This window comes from Pleurodeles waltl, chromosome 1_2 (assembly GCF_031143425.1).
Source record: "Pleurodeles waltl isolate 20211129_DDA chromosome 1_2, aPleWal1.hap1.20221129, whole genome shotgun sequence".
Lineage (NCBI taxonomy): Eukaryota > Metazoa > Chordata > Amphibia > Caudata > Salamandridae > Pleurodeles > Pleurodeles waltl.
Window position 1 is genome coordinate 959,918,841 of NC_090437.1, and position 22,937 is coordinate 959,941,777.

General features: G+C 43.5%; 1 protein-coding gene across 4 annotated transcripts in view; it reads right to left on the reverse strand.

Annotated features, from left to right (window-relative positions):
• EXOC1 (exocyst complex component 1) overlaps positions 1-22,937 on the reverse strand; it is a 237,878-nt gene that overhangs the window by 102,706 nt on the left and 112,235 nt on the right. For all 4 annotated transcript variants that reach the window (XM_069200939.1, XM_069200919.1, XM_069200929.1 and 1 more), the window contains 2 exons: positions 22,319-22,428; positions 11,468-11,617 (listed from right to left, as the gene is read on the reverse strand). In XM_069200939.1, coding sequence (XP_069057040.1) covers positions 11,468-11,617; positions 22,319-22,428 — 260 coding nt within the window. The remainder of the gene's footprint in view (positions 1-11,467; positions 11,618-22,318; positions 22,429-22,937) is intronic.

The following is a 22,937-nucleotide window of genomic DNA, read 5'->3' on the forward strand; positions in this document are numbered from 1 at the left end:
AAAAGCAGTTGTATCCCCAAGGACTTTAAAGTGATGACCTAAGCAGATGCAGCTGACAGCCCCAAAGGCAGTTGCAGCAACCAAACGAGCCAATGTCAGTTAGGGCCTGATGAGGCCAAAGTGATGATCACATCTGCAGAAGCCCTGCTGGGCCAAAGGCACAGCAACTTGAAGGGGTCCCACCAAAAACCAGTGGTGAAAGATGTAGGAGGCTGGCCTGGTTTGTAGTGGGTACCAAGGGGTACTTACACTCTGCACCAGGTCCAGGTATCCCTTATTAGTGTAGAAGAGGTGTCTAGCAGCTTAGGCTATTAGAAAAGGTAGCTTAGCAAAGCAGCTTAGGCTGAACTAGGAGACATGCATAGCTCCTACTATACCACTGGTGTCATATGCACAATATCATAAGAAAACACAATACACAGATATACTAAAAATAAAGGTACTTTATTTTTATGACAATATGCCAAAAGTATCTCAGTGAGTACCCTCAGTATGAGGATAGCAAATATACACAAGATATATGTACACAATACCAAAAATATGCAGTAATAGCAATAGAAAGCAATGCAAGCAATGTACAGTCACAATAGATTGCAATGAGAGCACACAGGTATAGGGGCAACACAAACCATATACTCTAGAAGTGGAATGCGAACCACGAATGGACCCCAAACCTATGTGAGCTTGTAGAGGGTCGCTGGGACTGTAAGAAAACAGTGAGGGTTAGAAAAATAGCCCACCCCAAGACCCTGAAAAGTAGGTGAAAAGTGCACCTAAGTTCCCCAGAGAGCACAGAAGTCGTAATAGGGGAATTCTGCAAGGAAGACCAACACCAGCAATTCAACAACGATGGATTTCCGGATGAGAGTACCTGTGGAACAAGGGGACCAAGTCCAAGAGTCACACTCAAGTCGGGAGTGGGCAGATACCCAGGAAATGCCAGCTGAGGTTGCAAAGAAGCTGCCACCGGATGGTAGAAGCTGTGGATTCTGCAAGAACGAAGAGGACTAGGAACTTCCCCTTTGGAGGATGGATGTCCCACGTCGTGAAGAAGCTTGCAGAGGTGTTCCCACGCAGAAAGACCGCAAACAATCCTTGCTAGCTGCAAGGGTCGCGGTTAGGGTTTTTGGATGCTGCTGTGGCCCAGGAGGGACCAGGATGTCGCCAATTGCGTGAGGAGACAGAGAGGGCGTCCAGCAAGACAAGGAGACCACTCAGAAGCAAGCAGCACCCGCAGAAGTGCCGGAACAGGCAATACGAAGAAGAGTGAACCGGAGCTCACCCGAAGTCACACAAGAAGGTCCCACGACGCCGGAGGACAACTCAGAAGGTTGTGCACTGCAGGTTAGAGTGTCGGGGACCCAGGCTTGGCTGTGCACAAAGGAAATCCTGGAAGAGTGCACAGGAGCCGGAGCAGCTGCAAATCACGCGGTACCCAGCAATGCAATCTAGCATGGTGAGGCAAGGACTTACCTCCCCCAAACTTGGACTGAAGAGTCACTGGACTGTGGGAGTCACTTGGACAGAGTTACTGAGTTCCAGGGACCACGCTCGTCGTGCTGAGAGGGGACCCAGAGGACCGGTGATGCAGTCTTTTGGTGCCTGCGGTTGCAGGGGGAAGATTCCGTCAACCCACGGGAGATTTCTTCGGAGCTTCTAGTGCAGAGAGGAGGCAGACTACCCCCACAGCATGCACCACCAGGAAAACAGTCGAGAAGGCGGCCGGATCAGCAATACAAGGTTGCAGTAGTCGTCTTTGCTACTTTGTTGCGGTTTTGCAGGCGTCCAGAGCAGTCTGCGGTCGATTCCTTGGCAGAAGGTGAAGAGAGAGATGCAGAGGAACTCTGATGAGCTCTTGCATTCGTTATCTAAAGAATTACCCAAAGCAGAGACCCTAAATAGCCAGAAAAGGAGGTTTGGCTACTTAGGAAGGAGGATAGGCTAGCAACACAGGTAAGAGCCTATCAGAAGGAGTCTCTGACGTCACCTGCTGGAACTGGCCACTCAGAGCAGTCCAGTGTGCCAGCAGCACCTCTGTTTCCAAGATGGCAGAGGTCTGGAGCACACTGGAGGAGCTCTGGGCACCTCCCAGGGGACGTGCAGGTCAGGGGAGTGGTCACTTCCCTTTCCTTTGTCCAGTTTCGCGCCAGAGCAGGGCTGGGGGATCCCTGAACCGGTGTAGACCGGTTTATGCAGAGATGGGCACCATCTGTGCCCATCAAAGCATTTCCAGAGGCTGGGGGAGGCTACTCCTCCCCAGCCCTGACACCTTTTTCAAAAGGGAGAGGGTGTAACACCCTCTCTCTGAGGAAGTCCTTTGTTCTGCCTTCCTGGGCCAAGCCTGGCTGGACCCCAGGAGGGCAGAAACCTGTCTGAGGGGTTGGCAGCAGCAGCAGCTGCAGTGAAACCCCGGGAAAGGTAGTTTGGCAGTACCCGGGTCTGTGCTAGAGACTCAGGGGATCATGGAATTGTCTCCCCAATGCCAGAATGGCATTGGGGTGACAATTCCATGATCTTAGACATGTTACATGGCCATGTTCGGAGTTACCATTGTGACGCTATACATAGGTAGTGACCTATGTATAGTGCACACGTGTAATGGTGTCCCCGCACTCACAAAGTCCGGGGAATTTGCCCTGAATAATTTGGGGTGGGGGGGTTGGGGGGGGGTACCTTGGCTAGTGCCAGGGTGCCCACACACTAAGTAAGTTAGCACCCAACCTTTACCAGGTAAAGGTTAGACATATAGGTGACTTATAAGGTACTTAAGTGCAGTGGTAAATGGCTGTGAAAGAACGTAGACGTTATTTCACTCAGGCTGTAGTGGCAGGCCTGTGTAAGAATTGTCAGAGCTCCCTATGGGTGGCAAAAGAAATGCTGCAGCCCACAGGGATCTCCTGGAACCCCAATACCCTGGGTACCTACCTCAATACCATATACTAGGGAATTATAAGGGTGTTCCAGTATGCCAATGTGAATTGGTGAAATTGGTCACTAGCCTGTTAGTGACAATTTGGAAAGCAAAGAGAGAGCATAACCACTGAGGTTCTGGTTAGCAGAGCCTCAGTGAGACAGTTAGTCATCACACAGAGAACACATACAGGGCACACTTATGAGCACTGGGGCCCTGGCTGGCAGGGTCCCAGTGACACATACAACTAAAACAACATATATACAGTGAAATATGGGGGTAACATGCCAGGCAAGATGGTACTTTCCTACAAAAGACTAGGAAGGCAATCTGAGATGTAGGTCACTCCTTGTTCATTCTCAGGCAGCCAGCTCTCTCTGGATGTCCCTCAGTCCCCAGGGAGACACTAGGCTTCGCTCCTGGACAGTCTATCCTCCAGCAGGGCCAGGCAGTCTCCTTCCCTCTCTCAGCAGGCAGGCAGGCTTCTAGGTACTTTGGACATATTCTCAGCTCCTCCAGTAGAATGCGCAGACTTCAGATGATGTTCCCTCACCTCTGGGAGCCTGGCTGTCAGGCAGGCACCAGCCCTAGTTGCACAGCAGTTGTGTAAATACTCTCCAGAGCACACCCTTTCTTAATCATGAAGGACTTGGAACAAAAGTGGGGTGGTTTGGGTCCACTTTTATATATAACCTCAAAAAGAAAATAAAGAACCAGCAGAGAATCCTTTTACAAGTCAATCATCTAGATGAGGGAAAACACAAATGCACAAAAGAACTGCTGTAACAACCATTACTCTAGAAATAATCTTTGAGACTGAGGCCAATCATAAAGGGGGCACTACAAACACAAAATGGCCCCCCTCCATTAAATGTAGGCAGCATGTTTGTGGAGAAGCAGAACAGGGAATAAAGCATCCTGCAAGTCCAAGGATACTATCAAGTCCAGATTTGTGAATTCATGAATCTTACTGCCCCATACTTCTCTAGGTTTAGCAGGCAATGAGAACGAACCTCAATTTCTATCCTCAGAAGTTTGTATTAATGCCTGCTCCTTCTTTTGTTATTGGAAGGCATTTATGTCACAGTCATATGTCTGAAAGAGCTTACCACATGGTTACTGCAACAGGGATCACGTCCTCGTGTCAACTGTCAGGATTAGAACTGATTAGTGAAACAATCGCTCAGCAACACATCTACCAGAAAGTGAAGCAGCATATCTCAGATATCTTCATTGTCATTTATAGATGAGATTAAAGGGATCCCCAGCATCCCCGCCCTTGCTTTACTGTTCCTGAGCTCAAACTTGAATTTTATGCAGGATATAATGGATATAGCACAATGGTTAAATGCAACAAGCATCTGCAATGTGTTCTTTTAATTTCACTTGACCTTCCAGCTTTTCGATCCTTTTGCATAATTTTACAACCTTGTCATCACAGGTTTTATCTTGAGCTCCTCAAATCTGCCCTTTTTTGTTGTTATCTTGCAATATGGGCGCTTATTCTTGGCCCCAGAGGTGGAGATGTGATAGAGCTCTATGGAGAGCATAATTCTGCCATGTAGTGTTGGCCTTGGGTATTTGCAAGATGATCTTCTTAAGAAAAAGTGTCTCTAGTCACAGATGTGCTTTGACACCCCTTCATGGTGAAGACTGCCTGTGGTCACTGACTTAATGTTAGTTTTACACACAGTGGTTAAGAGGATATATAACATGGAGAGTGAATGAAAGGTATGGTGAAGCAGAACAATAAGCGTAACAAAAGTGAGATCATCTCCAGGAAGTACATACATCCGGTGAGGAGGGCGGGTGCATGTGAATCTAAAGCACTAAACGCTACGAACAGATGCTTACAGAGTAGTATTTGCTTACCCTCTTCACCCATTGGTCTCTTCAAGTGTCATCTATAATTTGCTTCAACCCACCACAGAATAGAGTTAGCCAACTAGGCTGTCTTGTAGTGTGAATTGCTGAATTTTACTGACTTTCCTGACTCCATCACTTTTGTCACATTCTCAAGCAACAATGAATCAGAAACGGTGCTAGGCAGTGGACTCTTTCAGTGACTATGGTCCTCGAGGCATGAAAGTTTTTCATGAAACAGAGATAGTAACAGAGCTTGAAGGAGCCAGAAGCATTAGTTTAAGAAAGACACCAATAGGTCGACAAGCACGGCGAGAAAAGGGCAAAGTAAGTGCAACCTCGCTGCATGTCTGTACCGAGTGTAAAAAAAAAAAACATAACAAACTAACATGGAGTTGGTGCACAGGTGCAACCTACATCAAGAAGAGGAGTCATAGCATATCCTGTGACTCAAGAGACTTCTTCAAAGAAAAACAACTTGCGAATGGCTGATCCCAATAGTAGATGGCAAGAGTATGCTAAGCATGTGTATTTACAGAAATATATATATATATATATATATATATATATATATATATATATATGGAAAATGTCACTTACCCAGTGTACATTCATTCGTGGCATTTAGTGCTGCAGATTCAGATGCTTTGCATATCTCTTCCGACATCTAGGTTTGGGCTCGTAGTCTTACAAGTTGTTTTTCTTTGAAGAAGTCTTTTCAGAGTCACAGGATCGAGTGACTCCTCTCGGTTATAGTGCGCATGGGCATCGACTCCATTGTCAGATTGTTTTCCCGCAAAGGGTGAAGGAAGGAGTGATAGAGTATAAGAATACAAAGAGATGTCCGTGCAAATATAAATGTACCTACATATTAACAAATGGTAAACTTGAACGATTACATGCTTCCGGGGAGGAGGAAGGGTCCATGTGAATCTGCAGCACTACATGCCACTAACAGATGTAGACTGGGTAAGTGACATTTTCCGTTCAATGGCACGTGTAGCTGCATATACACATGCTATGCATAGACTACAAAGCAGTTAGTCCTCCCAGAAAATAGCGGTGGCTAGCCTGTAGGAGTTGAAGTTGTTTGAAATAGTGTTTTTAAGACAGCTTGACCTGCAGTAGCGTGTTGCTGCGAAAAAACATCAACACAGTAGTGTTTTGTAAATGTATGAGGAGTTGACCATGTAGCCGCTTTACATATATCAGCCATTGGTATGTTTCCTAAAAATGCAATTGACACACCTTTTTTTCTTGTAGAATGTGCTCTAGGAGTGATCAAAAGTTGTCTTTTTGCTTTGTATAGCATGTTTGTATGCATCTAACAATCCATCTTGCTAACTCTTGTTTTGATATAGGATTGCCTCTATGTGGTTGTTAAAAAGCAACGAAAAGTTGTTTTCTTTTTCTAAATACTTTAGTTCTGTCTATATAGTACATAAGAGCACTTTTGAGATCTGAAGTATGAAGAGCTCTTTCTGCCACAGAGTCTGGCTGTGGAAAGAAGACTGGCAATTCCACTGTTTGGTTGATGTGAAAAGGAGATACTACTTTTGGTAGAAATTTTGGATTTGTTCTATGTACACCTTTATGTTTGTGTACTTGAAAAAAAGGTTCCTCAAGAGTAAACGCTTGTATTTCACTAACTCTTCTTAAAGAAGTAATAGCTACAAGGAAGGCAACCTTCCATGTCAAAAATTGAATTTGGCAAGAGTGCATGGGTTCAAAAGGTGGGCCCATGAGTCTGGTAAGTACAATATTTAAATTCCAAGAAGGATCTGGTGGTGTTCTGGGTAGATAAATGTGTTTTAATCCTTCCATGAAGGCTTTAATAACAGGAACTCTGAATAGAGAAGTGCGTTGAATAGTTCGTAAATAAACAGATATTATAGTAAGGTGGATTTTGATGGATGAAAAAGCTACATTTGATTTCTGAAAATGAAGTAAATAACATACAATAACTTGTATAGATGCTGTAAGTGGATCAGTGTTTTTAGATTGACAGTAGTAGACAAACCTTTTCCATTTATTTGCGTAACATTGTCTAGTAGTAGGTTTACGTGCTTGTTTAATTACTTCCATACAGTCTGATGGAAGTTTTAGGTAACCAAATTCTATGACTTCAGGAGCCAAGTCACTAGATTGAGAGCATTGGGGTTTGGGTGCCTGATTTGACCTTTGTTCTGTGTTAACAAATCTGGTCTGTTTGGGAGTTTGGAATGAGGAACTACAGACAGGTCTAGGAGTGTTGTGTACCAATGCTGATGTGCCCAGGTTGGGGCTATGAGTATCATGGTGAGTGATGTTTGACGTAGTTTGCTGACCAGAAAGGGAAGGAGTGAGAGAGGGGGGGAAAGAGTAAGCAAATATCCCTGACCAATTGATCCATAGATCATTGCCCTTGGATAGGGGATGTGGGTGTCTGGATGCAAAGTTTTGGCATTTTGAGTTTTTGCTTGTTGAAAATAGATCTATTTCTGGTGTTCCCCACTTTTGAAAGTACTTTTGAAGTACTTGTGGGTGACTCTCCCATTTGTGAGTTTGCTGGTGATTCCTACTTAGGAGATCTGCCAGTTGATTGTCTATCCCTGAAATGTATTCTGCTAATAAGTTAATGTGATTGTGAATTGCCCTTTTCCATATTGTTTGGGCTAGAAGGGACAGTTGAGATGAATGTGTCCTGCCCTGTTTGTTGAGGTAATACATGGTGGTCATGTTGTCTGTTTTTATTAGAATAGTCTTCTGTTTGAGAAGAGGTTGAAACACTTTTAGGGCAAGAAATACAGCTAATAATTATAGGTGCTTTATGTGAAGCAGTTTATGTTTGGTATCCCATTTCCCTTGAATGATATGATTGTTGAGATGAGCTCCCCAACCTATCATTGATGTGTCTGTTGTGATTACGGTGTGAGGCACAGGGTCTTGAAATGATTCCCCTTCATTAGACTGCTGAGATTCCACCATTAAAGGGACAAATGTGTTTGGCGGTCCATCAACACTAGATCTTAACGTTGATCATGTGCCTGAGAGCACTGTTATGAGAGGTACTGTTGTAAGGGCCTCACGTTTAGTCTTGCATGTGGAACTATGGCTATACACGATGCCATCATCCCTACAATTTTCATGATAAATCTTATAGTATATTGTTGATTTGGCTGTATGTGTGGAATGAGACTGATATGCTAGGGCTTTTTGAGTATTTAAAATAGCACCTAGGTAAGGTTGTACTTGTGCTGGTTGAAGGTGTGATATTTGGTAACTGAGAGTGAACCCTAGTGTATGCAGGGTTTGTATCACATACTGAGTTTCTTTCTGGCATTGTGGAAAATTCATTGATTTTATTAGCCAATCGTCTAGATATGGAAAGACGTGAATGTGTTGTCTTCTTAAGTAGGCTGCTACTATTACTAGACATTTTGTGAACACCCTTGAAGCTGTTGTTATTACGAATGGCTAAACTTTGAACTGGTAATGTTTTCCTGCTATGACGAACTTTAGGTATTTTCTGTGAGCTGGATGGATGGGTATATCGAAATACGCAACTTTGAGGTCTAAAGCAGTCATGTAATCTTATTTTTGAAGTAGTGGAATGACATCCTGCAGAGTTGCCATGCGAAAATGTTGTGACAGGATGTACAGATTGATAGGTTTGAGGTCTAAGATGGGCCTGAGGGTGCCGTCTTTTGGGGAATTAGGAAGTATAGTGAGTATACTTCTGTTCGCTGTTGAGAATGTGGGACCAATTCTATTGCTGGTTTTAATAGCAGAGATTGTACCTCTTGTTGTAACAGAACATTGTGTTCTGGGGACAATTTGTGGTAAAGCGGAGGAATGTTTGGAGGGGTGGAGATCAATTCTAGGCAACAGCCACTGCAGATAATTGATAGTACCCAATTGTCTGTGGTGATATTTTGCCAAAGAGAGTGGAATTGCTGTAGTCTTCCCCCACAGGAGATGTGTGGGCTGGAGGGGTGGGAAGGAAGTTACTGTTTGGATGGTGTAATGGCTTGCTTTGAGGCTTGTTTCTAAAATATTGTCCTCTGTAGGACCCTCTAAATCCCCCTCTTTGATATTGTGTTTGTTGTCCCTGCTTTGCCTGGGAGGTGGAAGCTTCACAGGATTGTGGCTTAAACCCTTGTCTAAACTGTGGCCTGCAAAAGGAGCCTCTATATGGTGTGGTATGCAGTGCCCCCATTGCCTTTGCAGTATCTGAGTCTTTTCTCAGTTTTTCTATAGTGGTGTCCACTTCAGGCCCAAATAAATGATTTTTATCAAAAACATGTTAAGTACTGCATGTTGAATTTCTGGTTTAAAACCAGAGGAGCGCAGCCATGCATGCCTTCTAATTGTAATGGCAGTATTAACACTCTTTGCGGCGGCGGCAGCAGCAGCATCGAGGGCAGACCTTATTTGATTATTACTTATAGCCTTGTCCCTCTTCTGCAACCTGCTTTGCCCTTTTTTGATGCTCTTTTGGGAGGTGCTGTATGAGTTCTTGCATCTCATCCCAATGGGCTCTATCATACCTGGCAAGAAGTGCTTGCGAATTTGCAATTCGCCATTGGTTGGCCGCTTGTGTGGCTACTCCCTTGCCAGCAGCATCAAACGTTCTACTTTATTTATCAGGAGGAGGAGCATCTCCTGATGACTGGCTTTTAGCTCTTTTTCTAGCCGCACTGACTACTACTGAATCGGGAGAGACCTGATGTGTTATGTAGTCTGGATCTGTAGGGGCAGGCTTGTATTTTATGTCAATTCTAGGGGTTATCACTCTAGCTTTGCCAGGCTCATTAAAAATTTGGTCCGCATGTTTGACCATTACAGGCAACATTGGGAGACACTGGTATCTAGAATGAGTGGAAGACAGAGTTTTGAATAAAAAATCTTCTTCCAGGGGTTCAGAGTTAATTAGCACCCCATGCTAAGCAGATGCTCTAGAAACTACTTGAGTGTAGGCAGTAGTGTCTTCTGGTGGAGAAGGCTTGGATGGGTATAGATTAGGATCATTGTCTGGAATGGGATCAGGATCATACAGATCCCAAGGGTCCACTGAATCTCCATGCGAGTATAGTGAGTGGAGAAGGCAATGGTGGTGGACTATTTTGAGGAGGTGAAAAAGAAAGCAGAGGAGAGAGAGGGAGAGGTGGTGGTTTCGCCTTCAGTTTCTGAACCTTTGCGGGTGGTTGAACAGAGTCTAGTTCCTCTTGAAAGGCCAGCTTTCTTTTAGTCTTTAAAGAAGGTGCTGTTACAATTCTGCCAGTCTCCTTATGTATATGGATTCTCGATTGTCTTTCATCCATAACCCTCAATATTGTCTCAATCTCAGTCTCTTCTTCAGAAGATTTGTAATGTTCTTGCATGGGCTTCGAGATTTGCTTAAGTTTACTCAAAAGTCCTTGTTCCTCAGTGTAGGAGGATTTTTTCTGTTCCAATGTTTGAATCTTTTTTCGGTCCCAAAAAATAAGTCAGTTGTTTCGGCTCCGAAGCAGGATGTCGAATTTTCGAATCCGAAGAGTGAGGGCGCTTACTGGAGTCCGAGGTGGAAGTTTTAACCGACTTGCTCGACTCCGAAGTGGACGGAGGAGTGGCCTTTTTTGGCGACGATCCCAAAGGTCGGTTGCCGACAAGTCTTTTTTCAGGCCGAACCATGGCCTTCCAGCAGTGATGTACCCAAGGCCTTTAATTTCAGTTTTTATACATGGGCGTAGGGGCAGACGTACTCACGTGCTGCCCAGCAGTGATGGGTCTATCATCTTCCGATTCTTGCTCTGAGTCGGTGTGTCGGATAGAGACTGCTGTCTGCTCCTGCTCTTCTTCCATGACGTTGAGATGTTCAGTGCTTTTCAACGTCATTTCTAGTCTTCGGGCCCTGCCATCTCTTAAGGTCTTCTTTGATAGAAATGATCAACAGGCTTCGCAACCTTATTCTCGATCGTCCGGAGAAAGGCACAAATTACAACCCAGATCTTGGTCTGTACATGGGAACTTTGCTTGGCACCGAGGGCGAAATGGAGTCCGATCCATCAGGCTTCCACGCGGTAGGCCTGAACAGACCCGAGATGGGCGCACGCGCCCCGAAGAGCGAAATAAAAATTCTGACAGTACTTCCGGTTCGATGCTAGATGGAAAACGCAATCAAAACAATACCAACGATTAAATAGGTTTTCTAAGGTTTTCCGATTTGAAATCTCGGAGCGAGAGGAAACATGTCTGAACCCTAAAAAGCGGAAAGAAAATCTAACAATGGAGTCGATGCCCATTCGCACTGTAACCAAGAGGAGGAGTCACTCGATCCCGTGACTCCGAAAAGACTTCTTCCAAGAAAAACACCTTGTAACACTCCGAGCCCAACATTAGATGTCGGAAGAGTTATGCATAGCATATGTATCTGCAGCTACACATGCCATTGAACGGAACCATAAGGTGGCGAGACAACTATAGCGGTCTCTAGGCCACAACCAAAAATGGAAAGGTCATCAGGAATGCCTAAAATCCAACATACAACAGCCAACCGCATTTGCAAAATGCAAAATACTTTAGGGTGATAGCTAGAATTAATAATTAAGGTGACTCTTCGACAGACATGCATTTCCAAGTTAATTAGCTGTTGAGTTTCAACAAAATCACATTAAAATAAAAAAAGAATTGCCATTCCTGTAGTAAGTTTCAACCAAAAGTGGAAACACACACCTTTGTCAGCCCATCATATTTTGTATAATCTGTGTTCTTAAGCCACTCCATTAACTTGGCATAATGAAGTAAGTCTCTGTGAAAAGGGTGGTGGCTGGGTAGTGTCAACTCCACAGAGTGCTGAACAAGAGTGGAGTTCTGGTCACAACCCTGAAGAAAAAAAATACAAAGGGTCAGTTTGGGGGAAAAACATGCATATTTTAAGGTATATTAGTGCAAACAGCACTGCTTGCAGACTCTGCTGTAAAATAACAAATATTACAGAGGTGTGAACCTTTAAAACCAAATCAAACATTTCCCTCCTGAAACCCAAATCCTCACTACTTATCCCGCCAATCAAACAATAAATGAGTTTTTCATATACTAAATTTAAGCAATATCACTGTCATGTTTTCTTTTTATGGGCTTAGAAAAAAATATGCCAGAAATATTAAAATAAGAAGTTAATTAAAGAATAAGTGGATTGTGATGAAGCTATAAGTTTTTTCAAATCTGCAGAAAGACTTCTGTTAAAAATATTAAACCAATGAGCAAACATGCAAAGAGCCTTGTGTAAAAATAATTCTAGGCTTCATGACAATGAGGCAGCAAATTGTTGAGTTTAAGCAAAGAACTGTGGTTGTAATGGTAATATCTTTGACAATATAGAACTTGTAGAGAGTAACGCACCAGAGACAAAACACATGGTGATAGGTTTTCAAGTATCACCTGACAATTCCAGTTTCCCTTCTCTTTTTTCTCAGATCAGTGATTTGAGGTTTTCTCTCTCCTTTCATTTTCTCTGCTATTCATTTTGATATTTTTTTTTTTAACAGAACTAGTACTAAAGCTGTGAATCATGAGGAGGTTAAGGCAGACATGCAGTTGTCAGAATGGAGAATGGCGTTAGGAGTTTCAACTTGGTTGAGATGGATAATCCATGGATTGCCTTAGAAAGTAAAATAGGCAACATGAACTGTGCATTGCTAGGATGCTGCTGGGTTTTGGATGGTGGTGGATTGGTTATGAGCAAGAGAGAAAAGCATGTGGGTGCCAAAGTTAATAACATTGAGAGTAGACAGCACAAACTAAACTGTTGCAATATTTTTATTTTCTTTAGTTGTATACAGTGGGAGGACTGGGCATATATTTTCTAATGTTGAGCAGCTGATATCTGCTGTAGTTCACATAAGAGAACATATGTCTTAGTGAAATGGCACTTTCTCGGGTCCCATATGTCATTCAGAAAGAAGCTCCAGACAGCTCTTAAATCTGTGGCTGAGTATTGTTTGAACTTTGCATTCTCTAGAACCAGGACACTCCAGGGAGTAGCTGTGTGCTTTTCAAAACACCTCCATTCATTCAAGGTGGAAAGTGAATCAATGGATTCAAAGGAGATGTGCTGAAGAGGTCCTATAACATATGAATAGAACAAAGTGGATGAAAATGCCATTCAGTTCCTGACTGCACCGAGGCAGTTGGAGACTGAGGCCCTCATTATGAGGCAGTCTCGCTGTGGCGTTCTTACCACAGTGGACCCTGCGGTGAAGACCGCCGCATTATAAGTTGAGGGGTTTGGCAGAAGTCTAACCGCCCCAACACCGCCTGGCCCACGGGTGCGCGGCCAGCAGTGAACACCTCCAGCCTGGCGGCAGGCCTTGGCCTGCCAGCCGGATTACAAAACTACAGACTGCCAGGCTTTCCGTGGCAGTCACCCTGCCACGAAAACCCTGGCGGTAACACACCCGGCGACAGAAATCCTCATTCCTGTCACCAGCACACACATGTCCCCACAACTCCATGCACCCCCTCACCCGTCCACACACTTACAAACACCCCCCAAGCGTACACATCCATCCAAACACCCCCACCCGCTCTCACACTGTCATACAACCCCCCCACTCACGCACTCCCCCTCTGCAAACATTCACACCCTTCTGCACTGCATGCATACACTCACTCCCTCATCCACCGCATACAATCACTCCTCCTCCCCCTGCACTGCATTCATACACTCACCCCCTCTCCCCATTCACGCAAACAAAAACACTCATCCCCCCCCCCCGTTGACTTACACAAACAGATGCAAATGCACCCACAAACACCCCCAGCTCTCCTCATCCGCACTCACCCCCACCCCAATCGCTCACACATGCACCCCCTTCCAAAGTCATTAATACCCCCACCCCTCCACATTCATGCACACCCCCACAACACACACATACATTAACACCCTCCCCCTCTGCATATGCACACTTGCACACCTACCTCTTCTGCACACTTGCACAGACATCCCCACTCACTCGCTCACAAACACGCACTCATACACCCCCATCCGCTCACAAACACACACTCATACACCCCCATTCGCACACATTCGCACACATACACGCATACACCACAAACTTGCAACCAACACTCCCCCCTACCCTCTTGCAGACAATCAACTTACCTTTTCCGGTGAGCTGATTGTCCAGGAGGGGAGCGGTGTTGCACTGCCAGCACCACCATGCCAGCATGACTCTGCCAAGTCGTATTACGGCTCGTAATATGGTGGGCGGTGCTGGCGATGCACCCACCTCTTCATCTCCGTCGGCCAGGCCGCCGGAGTCAGACTTCCGCCCATAAATGGGCGGAAGTCCTCCAACGACTCCTAATATGGCAGTCAGCAGACAGACACCACTGGTTATCTGTTGGCTGCAGCGGCCTTTGAAAAAGACTGCCAAAGTCGTAATGAGAGCCTGAGTATGGTGTTAATGCGAAAGAGGGGGGAAGAAGCAAGTTATTTGGGAATGATCAACATGAAGTTGGTGTTGGACTTCCCAAACAATTTGTCTTCACCCTCCTGTTTTCTGAAACCGTTTTTGTTGGCTTTTAGGATTCTGCACACCTTATTACTGCTAACCAGTGCTAAAGTGCTTGTGCTCTCCCTTTGCATGGTAAAATTGGCTTCTACCATATTGTTATTTAATTTACTTATAAGTCCCAAGTAAAGTGATACTACATGTTCCCAGGGCCTGTAAATTAAATGCCACTGATGGACCTGCAGCACTTATTGTGCCACTCACTTACCTAGCCCTTTCAAACATGTCTCAGGGTTGCCTTTGCAGCCTGTGTAGTTTAAACTGCCATTTAAATGGGGCACAATTAACCGTTTGCCAGGCCCAAACTTCCCTTTTAATACATACCCTAGGGTACACCTTGAACAGCCCAGAGGGCAGGGTGCAGTGTATTTAAAAAGTTGGACATATACTTTTAACTTCTACACGTCCCTGTAGTAAAAAAAAAAAAACTCTTAAATAAATTTTTCACTACCGCAAGGCCTGCCTCTCCCATTTAATAATACTGGAGTCACCTTATTACATTTAATAAGTGATACTTTCCGAATGGGAGTAGGTAAGCAAGTCATGTTTGGTGTCTTTTGAATTGTAATGAAAAATCCTCTTCACATGGTGAAGTCGGAGTTTAAACTACAATTTTGAAAACAGAACTTTTAGAAAGTTGGCATTTTCCTATCTTAGCCTTTTTTTGCTTGCAGCCTGTCTCTGGGTCATAGGACTTTGTGTAGCTGACAGCTGGGCTTTGGTTATTCCTCCTAGACAGCCACACAAATGTGGGCTAGGTATACCTGGATGGGCCATCACTGGCAGGGTGGGGGGGTGTACCTGGGCACAGCCCTACTTACACTTGAATAGGTTGTGTCCAGTCTCCACCCAAAGGGCTGCCTACCCCCCGTAGATAGACAGGGACAAAGGCAGGGGAGGCAGGAAACCTGTGTACTTCAAGGGGAAACCTCTAGAAGCTTCTCCCACCTCAAGGGAAGACCCAGGTATAAATACTGCACCTCAGAGAATAACTCTTCAGTATACTTCTGGACCTACAGAGACTCTGCCAGGAAGAAGGACTGCTGTGCTGCCGAAACGACTACTACTCTGCTGGACTTCTGCCTTGCTGTCCTCCTGTTGCCCTCCTGCCTGAGTCAGAAGAACTGGACCTGCATCTGAACCAAGGATTCCCAGAGTGACTCCAAGGGCCAGTCTACTGGCCTCCTGTTCAGAGCCACAAGAACAGAACAGCTCAAAACCTCTTGCACCCACACCCGGATCCAGCTGGAAAAAGCCACTGACCCCAAAGTTGTGGCCCTCAGGTCCTATATCCTTGCAATGGCCTCAAAGAGGCTCAACTGAAGTTTTGAGGCTCTAAGCCAAGAGGCCCATTGGTGCTGAAACCTTGTCACTAGCAAAGCACCCCAACACGAAGTTCAGTCAACTCAACTCTTCGTGCTACAGCATTGACTGCTCACCGAAAGCACCACTGCGAAGCTCAGGCCCAACCGACTGCGACAACAGTATCTTCATTGTACAGAGACAACCATCTACCATGCCAAGCCTGCTCTTTGCGATACATCGATCACCGCCTGCAGTGCTTTTCTGCTCCTCGCAGCCCCCTCCACCACAAACAGGACTCTTTGCTCTAGACTGAGAAGGTAACTTTTCAGCAGGACTAACCTGGTCCCTATATCCGACCTGCGCTCCATTGTGATTGACCTGAACTTGTGACTCTCTCCTGGTCTTGCACAACAAGGTTGCTGCGAGTGGCACTTTGGGCTTTTCAAGGCTATTTTCACTCACATCTTTACAATTTCATATCTTTAATTTTATTTATTGGATTTTTGTTGTTTTAGTCTGTTTTATTTAATATATTTTACTTTATTTTTACGGGCAAGCGCAAAGCGCTCTGTTCTGTGTTATTATCTCTCTTCGGGCTTCAAACGACACCCATGTCACGTCAGTGTCTTTCATTGGTTCTTGGGCTTGCCTCTTAAAATCTGCTTGCTTTCATTAGTGGAAGGCATGCATACGTCATGCCTTTTCCGGTGGTTAGCCCTCCTCGAGTGCAGCGACCACATACTGAAAACATACGAGGCTCGCTGTTTTCTATCCGGTTTGTGGACTACTTTTTCTCTTTTTTCGCAGCGCGATCTCGCTTGGCAGAACCACTTTTGCTGGTTACGTAGATAATTCATTTTTCCCAATAGGTGTCACTATGAGTGGACTGTTATTTCCATTTGTGTGTTTGCTTTGCACTGATGGCGGCAGTCAGCTCGCTTATGTGACACTTTTACTTTTCAGTTTATATGGCAAGAAAAGTCCAGTTAGTTATGTGAAACTTTTATTTTCATTTTCAATTTATGTGGCAAGAAAAGTCCCGTTAGGAGTTTATAATGCTAATTGCTCGAGCTCAGGCAAACGCAAGACCGTTTGCATTGCAAATGCTTGTTCTAGATTGGTGCGGGATTTTTCTTGTGTTGTGTTTTCACTTTATTACATGGCTGCATAAATACTTCACACATTGGCTCCAGGTTAAGTCTGACTGCTCCGTGCCAAGCTACCAGAGGACTGAGCACTGGTTAATTTGGGGTTTGCTTGTGCTTCCCCCTGACAAGGATTATGATTACTGCTTGAGTGTGTTTTCACCCCACACCCCTAACCAGCAAACCAATTTCTCACAATTGATTATAAAAGTCAAACGTCACAGCCACCTTAAACTTGTCCATGCATCCCCTTTAAGCTGAACGGATATGTAGGAAAGTCAACTGCGGCAATGGTAGGGAGAAGGAGAAAAAGGAGCCCAGAAATACAGGGCCGGCAATCAATTGTTTATGTGCAGCGATCAGGGGTTATTTCTACAGAGAATAAAGATACAGAGTGATGCATAAAAATGCACTTTTAGGATATGTTCTATTTGTTAATGCCCAGTACAACCCTGTGCAATTTCGCTGTACCCCTTTCCAATGCAACATCCATTCGAAAACCAGCCTGGCCTAAAATGGAGGTGCCATACAAAAACGTATCACAGTACAAATCTGAAAGCAAATCAGAACAGGTAAGTTAAGCATGTTGAAAATATACAGCATAAAAAGTCAGTCTAATAACAATGATCAGCAGAAATGGTTTTAGTTTGAATGAGCAAAATGTGTTAATTCTTTGTATAATAAATGGTTCTAGCAAAGCATGTTAAGTTACTCAAGCCATGCTCTCTAGTACAGGCAGAATAATTATGATGTCTATTTATTTAATTTGGTACTTGCACTCTGTATCCATACATGGTTGTCATGGGAGATAGCGAGGCTAAAATATTCTTTTTAAGTTTTAGATAAAGAAAATAAAGAATACCTTTCTTTGTCATAGATCTCCTTCACCACCATCAATATCACTTCTTTGGAAAGGTATTTAGACCATGTAATTTGCTGTCCCCTAAAGGTGCTCAAGAGACCCATGTCACCGTCACACAAATTCACAATGATACATTCTGCTGCATTCTTCTGGTGGTTGGCAAACAACTGTACAATCCATTCACACATATTAGCAAACTCTGCTTTGTAGTTGTCATCATCTACAGCAGAGTCAAGCGCATCCTCTCCGATCAGGCTTCCATCCCGCAGAAGTAACCGAATATACAGCTTTACAATGTATAGAAATTGTGTTCTTCCTTTCTACTCTCATTTAACCGATAGCTAAAAAGTGACAGAACTAGCCACTGACATGACTGTATGGAACACAACTATAATATTTGAAAGAAGAGATTTAGAGTGCTTAATATTCAATTCCAACGTGGCACATTCAAATGTAAAAATATGCTATTGTAATCTTAATTCTACTGAAATTATTATAAATCAATCTTCAAAGGGACATTGCTAGTAATGAACACAAAAGTAGGAGTTAGAGTCACCACACACCAACTGGTTAATGAAGCTTTTAGCAGATTTATTGTACTCACTGCTGGGACGGAAAGATAGAAGGATCTGTTATAAACCTGAAGGAGGGTCTGAGTAAACTAGTCAGGGATAAAATACAGGAATTATAGATTTGGGAATTGAAAGCACATACCAATCAAATATTTATTTGCAGTAAAACGAAAATGCATTGTGTGTACTCCAAGCAAAAAACAGACATTGATTACACAGATTACCAGGGTTTACCTTAACAGGTGTAGAGAAATCATGCATTTTTGAAAACATTTTGAGAAGTGTTTTACAAATAAGACGCAATTGGCATAATGCTCCATCACAGTTTGGCTAAAGTCTCAGATTACCAAAGCACTTTTGAGTAGTTACAAAATAAAAGAAAAATTAAAACTTCCTTACATAGCAAGTTGGTTCATCTATATATATTCTTTTGCTGTACGTTTATTAATGCTCAGATAACATCCTCTGCTTCATTACTAAATTTACATTTCTAAATAAAGACAACCGACACATACGAAATTGCATTTTGCCAATAGCAAGTAATGAACGCAGAACTGGTTTTGGACATGACACAAAAATAACTTGTAAGGAACAAGTTGCTTATCTACTATTTCTCCAGCATTAGCATCTTTGATAGAGTCACAAGCTTGATTAATTCCTCAATTTCTGTTGTAGAGTAGAGCTTGGAGTCCGACGCTAACCATACATAGCAAAAAGGAGAAAAGTAACAAACAGATAATCTAGTTTCTAAAAGTCTTGGTGTGATATATGTAAAATTTACCAATTCTGCAAATATTGAAAGAGTGGAGATTTCTTTTTGCTGCAGGTAGGATTTCAGAAGAGAGCTTTGAGAAATACAGGTTCATTCAAATGGAATTACGATTTTTCCTTAGTACTACTCTATCTTTATGAACACATGAGAAAAGTTCCTTTATAGGGAAGCTTGCATCTCCTTATTCCTCTAGGCTGAAGTGAGGGCTAAAGGCAAGGTGTGTTCCATGAGGCGTACTTGATGTCTGCCTTGACTATAAATCCAAATGGAGTTGACAGAGTCCTGTATTAGGGTCCGATTTTCTGGCTCGTAGCTACATGTGGAGTATACTATGAAAAGTTTTTCTATAAGCTCATTGAGGATTTTCACCAAGAAGAGAAACCCAGAACCTAAAGAATGACAAGATTTAGAAATAGCTGCCAGAAGAACCCTTGCTGAGACATATCTAAGGCTTGAATACAAAAGTTATAGACTGTAGGAAGGCCTTTGGATCGACACAAGGCACAATATATTTTCCACTTTGCACCGTGCTTTCTGTTAATTGAAAAGGCACTGGCCTGTGCCAACATGTGTGACAATCAGCAGAAAGCTGTAACAGTGAAAATTCTGGTTTTCAGAAGCCAAACTGATATGCTCAGGGACGCTGGACTGTGGTGAAGAAACTGGCTTCCTTCTGTGGACAGAATGTCTGGACATTTCCCCAAAAGAGTAAGAGGGACCTCTGATATATGGAGTGGGTTGGTGAACCAGTACTAATAGGGTTGGACCAGGGTTATTAAAATTAAAGGATAGGGCTCTCTCTTGGCTTTGTTGATCAATCTCAGGACCAGGGTAAGAGGCACTAAGGAGCAGACAAGAGTTCTGAACCATGATAGGAAATGCATCCCTGCTGGATCCCAGATGCCACTGTCTGCTGGCTGAGAACCAACAATTCTTGTTTAATGGAGTCTACGTTCGGATGGCCACACTGGTGGAAGACCATGCTTAGGAGGCATTAGTTCCACTCTCATTCATGGTTACCGCTGCTCTGCGGCCCAGAGTATCTGCCCATATATTGCTTGCACCGATGAGTTGTTCTGCTGTCATGGAACTCCCCCATGCTTGCTGCCGATTGCATTCAGAATTGTGCTTCCTCCAAGAGCAGAGGAAACTTTGTACCTGCTTGTTTATATAAAACAATGAGGTAGTATTGCCCAGTCTTGTAAGCAAACGGGAATTTTACAGCCAGGTTAAGAATGACTGTAGACCTCTTCTAGGGCCCTGAGATGTTGAAGTGGAGCACTTGTTATGCCTTTCGTTTCTAGATCTCCCCAAGTGAGAATTCCAGCTATCCTTGGATGCATCTTTTGTCATTAATTAGTGTGTTGGTTGTGGCTAAAAATCAGCACTATGACAACACTGCTTGTTGGCCTCCACGAGAGGAAGTGTCATACCGGGGGAGTGTTTTCACTGTTGGCCTCCAAATACCTGAAAACCTAGAGCCACTGAGGTACAGAGACACCTAAGGGAGCCATATCTATAGCCGCCGCTATGGGGAGAACAGAATACAAGAGGGCATTGTACCTGGCAGTGACATGAAGAAAAAGAGGAATATGCTAGCTCTCTTTTCAATTTGAAACACTATAGAGTGAAGTTGGGGAATTTGCTCTTCTGAAGGAAATAGCTTCCCAGTTGTAGTGACCATAATTGTGCGCAAAAACTGGACAAGGGCTATGGATTAAAGATGTGATTTTCCCTCACTCAGAGTAATCCTATTATGTGGAACAGATTCACAGTGGTTTCTGCAAACGCCACTGCCATGCAATGAGATTTTCCTTTGACCAGTCAATCATCCAGGTAAGAGAGAGATTTTCCTTTGACCAGCCGATCATCCAGGTAAATTAATACCTATTATCCATGTTAGCGGATAGGCTGCAACTGGAGCACTTTGTGAAGATCATCTGGCTCATCTGAGGCCAAATGAAAAAACGTTAAACTGGCAAGTACTTGCAGCACTTTGTATGTATGGAAATGTGGAAGTACACATTCTGCAAATCCAAAAAATGTCATTAACTCTCCCTTTGAAAGCAGTTAGAGCAACTCCTGTAATAAGACCATCCAGAGGGATCGCCACCTATGAAATATAATCAGCTGCCTGAGATACAGAATGGGGCTGCCGCCACTCTCCAGATTTATTTTTTACCAGAAAGACCCAGAAGTAGATATTTCCAGACTGGTTATATCATTGACTGCACCTAACCTCCTCCAGATTGTCCAAAATGCTGCTGCAAGGATTTTGCTTCACTCTCCAAAACTTACTTTTACAGCCAGCATATTTCGGACTCTACACTGGCTACCCATTCAGCACCGGGTGTATTTGGCTTTGTGCTACATGCACAAATGCCTTTCAAATTCTGGACCTTCTTATCTCAGAGCATTTGTGTCTCCGTACATCCTTGCACGATCGTTGCTCTCCAGTTTATTAAGATTGGCCGTAATTCCTAGAATCAGGAAATCTCGTAGAGGAGGTCGAGCTTTCTTCTTCCTTAGTCCAAGACTATGAAATGATCTCCCTCATAGATTGAGGGAGTGTCAGTCACTTTCCCTGTTTCGCAAACCTTTAAAAACATGTCTGTTTCAGCATTCGGAATCCTTCTAAGTTTGATCTTCCTTAGATGGCATGCAGGGTTGAATTTTTTTTCCGTAGATGAGCCTAGTGTTCAGAAACCTCTTTTAGGTAGCAATGCGCTATGTAAATCATGCATAATAATAATAGTAATAATAATAATACTAATAAATGTCTTGCTTTCACTGTAGATGCCTTCCTTTCACTGGGATTTGGGGAGGGCTTCAAGGTCCCTTGTGATCCTGAATACAATATGTGCTCATAGAATCTCCACATTCTGATGTGTTGTCTTTTGTGGTGGAAAATGCTCTTGTGTGCATTAAAAAATTGAGAACCACCAGCGCACATATGTCATGTTATGTTTTGAACCACTAGAGGCCAATTTGGTGAATAATAACAATAAAACAGGGTTCCCCATTGGACCCACGCCCCGCATCCTGTAAACATCTGGCGGCACAATCTCTGGCGTTGGTCCATCAGCTCAGCAGTCTGTTCCCTACTATTAAGGAATGCAATTACAAATAGCCAATTGATAAGAAAAGATAACATCAAAAGGGTTTTGCTGGAAACTAAGTACATCAACAGTGTTAAAACAAGCAGGAAAACAGGTAGCTGATGGGTCTGGAATACAGTCTTCCATTATTTTGTTAATCCACCAAGTGATCTTATATCGATTATTATCTTTCGATTAAAAAATTCACGTCAAACTGTCAGCCACATGAGACAAGTACAATTAAATACAAGTACCTGTTGAACAAAGACATTGTTCAGGTGGCTAGCTAGCCTTCGTGCAAACTGTTCTCGCAAGTCAGCGAACAACTGCTGTTGCTGTTTGACTGACTGAAGCATTTCATGCCCTAAAAGCAAAATACAAACAATATCAGAAGAACCCACAGTGTACGGACACTGAAAACAACAATAACCATCAATTCTGTAGTGGATCGAGAGTCTGACTACAGGGAAGTTGTAACATCCAGTTAATTTCGATAGCTGCAAAGTAACAATAATTTCTGTAGAAATGTGTCCAAAATGGTGGACTTTTCTTTCTCTCTCTCTTATTGACCTAGTACAAAGCCAATAAGCTCTTGGGTGGAGTGGGAAGATGAGAAATATTTTTTTCCGACCCACAGAATTCTACATCTCCGGTCACCCCTCAAAAAGAGGTAACAGAGTTAAAGTACGTTGTGGGAATAAAGGCTGAAAAAAGAAAGGATACCATATACATTTCTGGGTAGTTTACTTTTAGAAAGAGGGATCCATGTCACAGCTGATTTACCACAAATAAATAGATGGGATCCCATTACCTTTTCTCACATGACTAGAGAAGCACATGAGGCTTTCAAGCCTTTAGGATCATCTATATTCT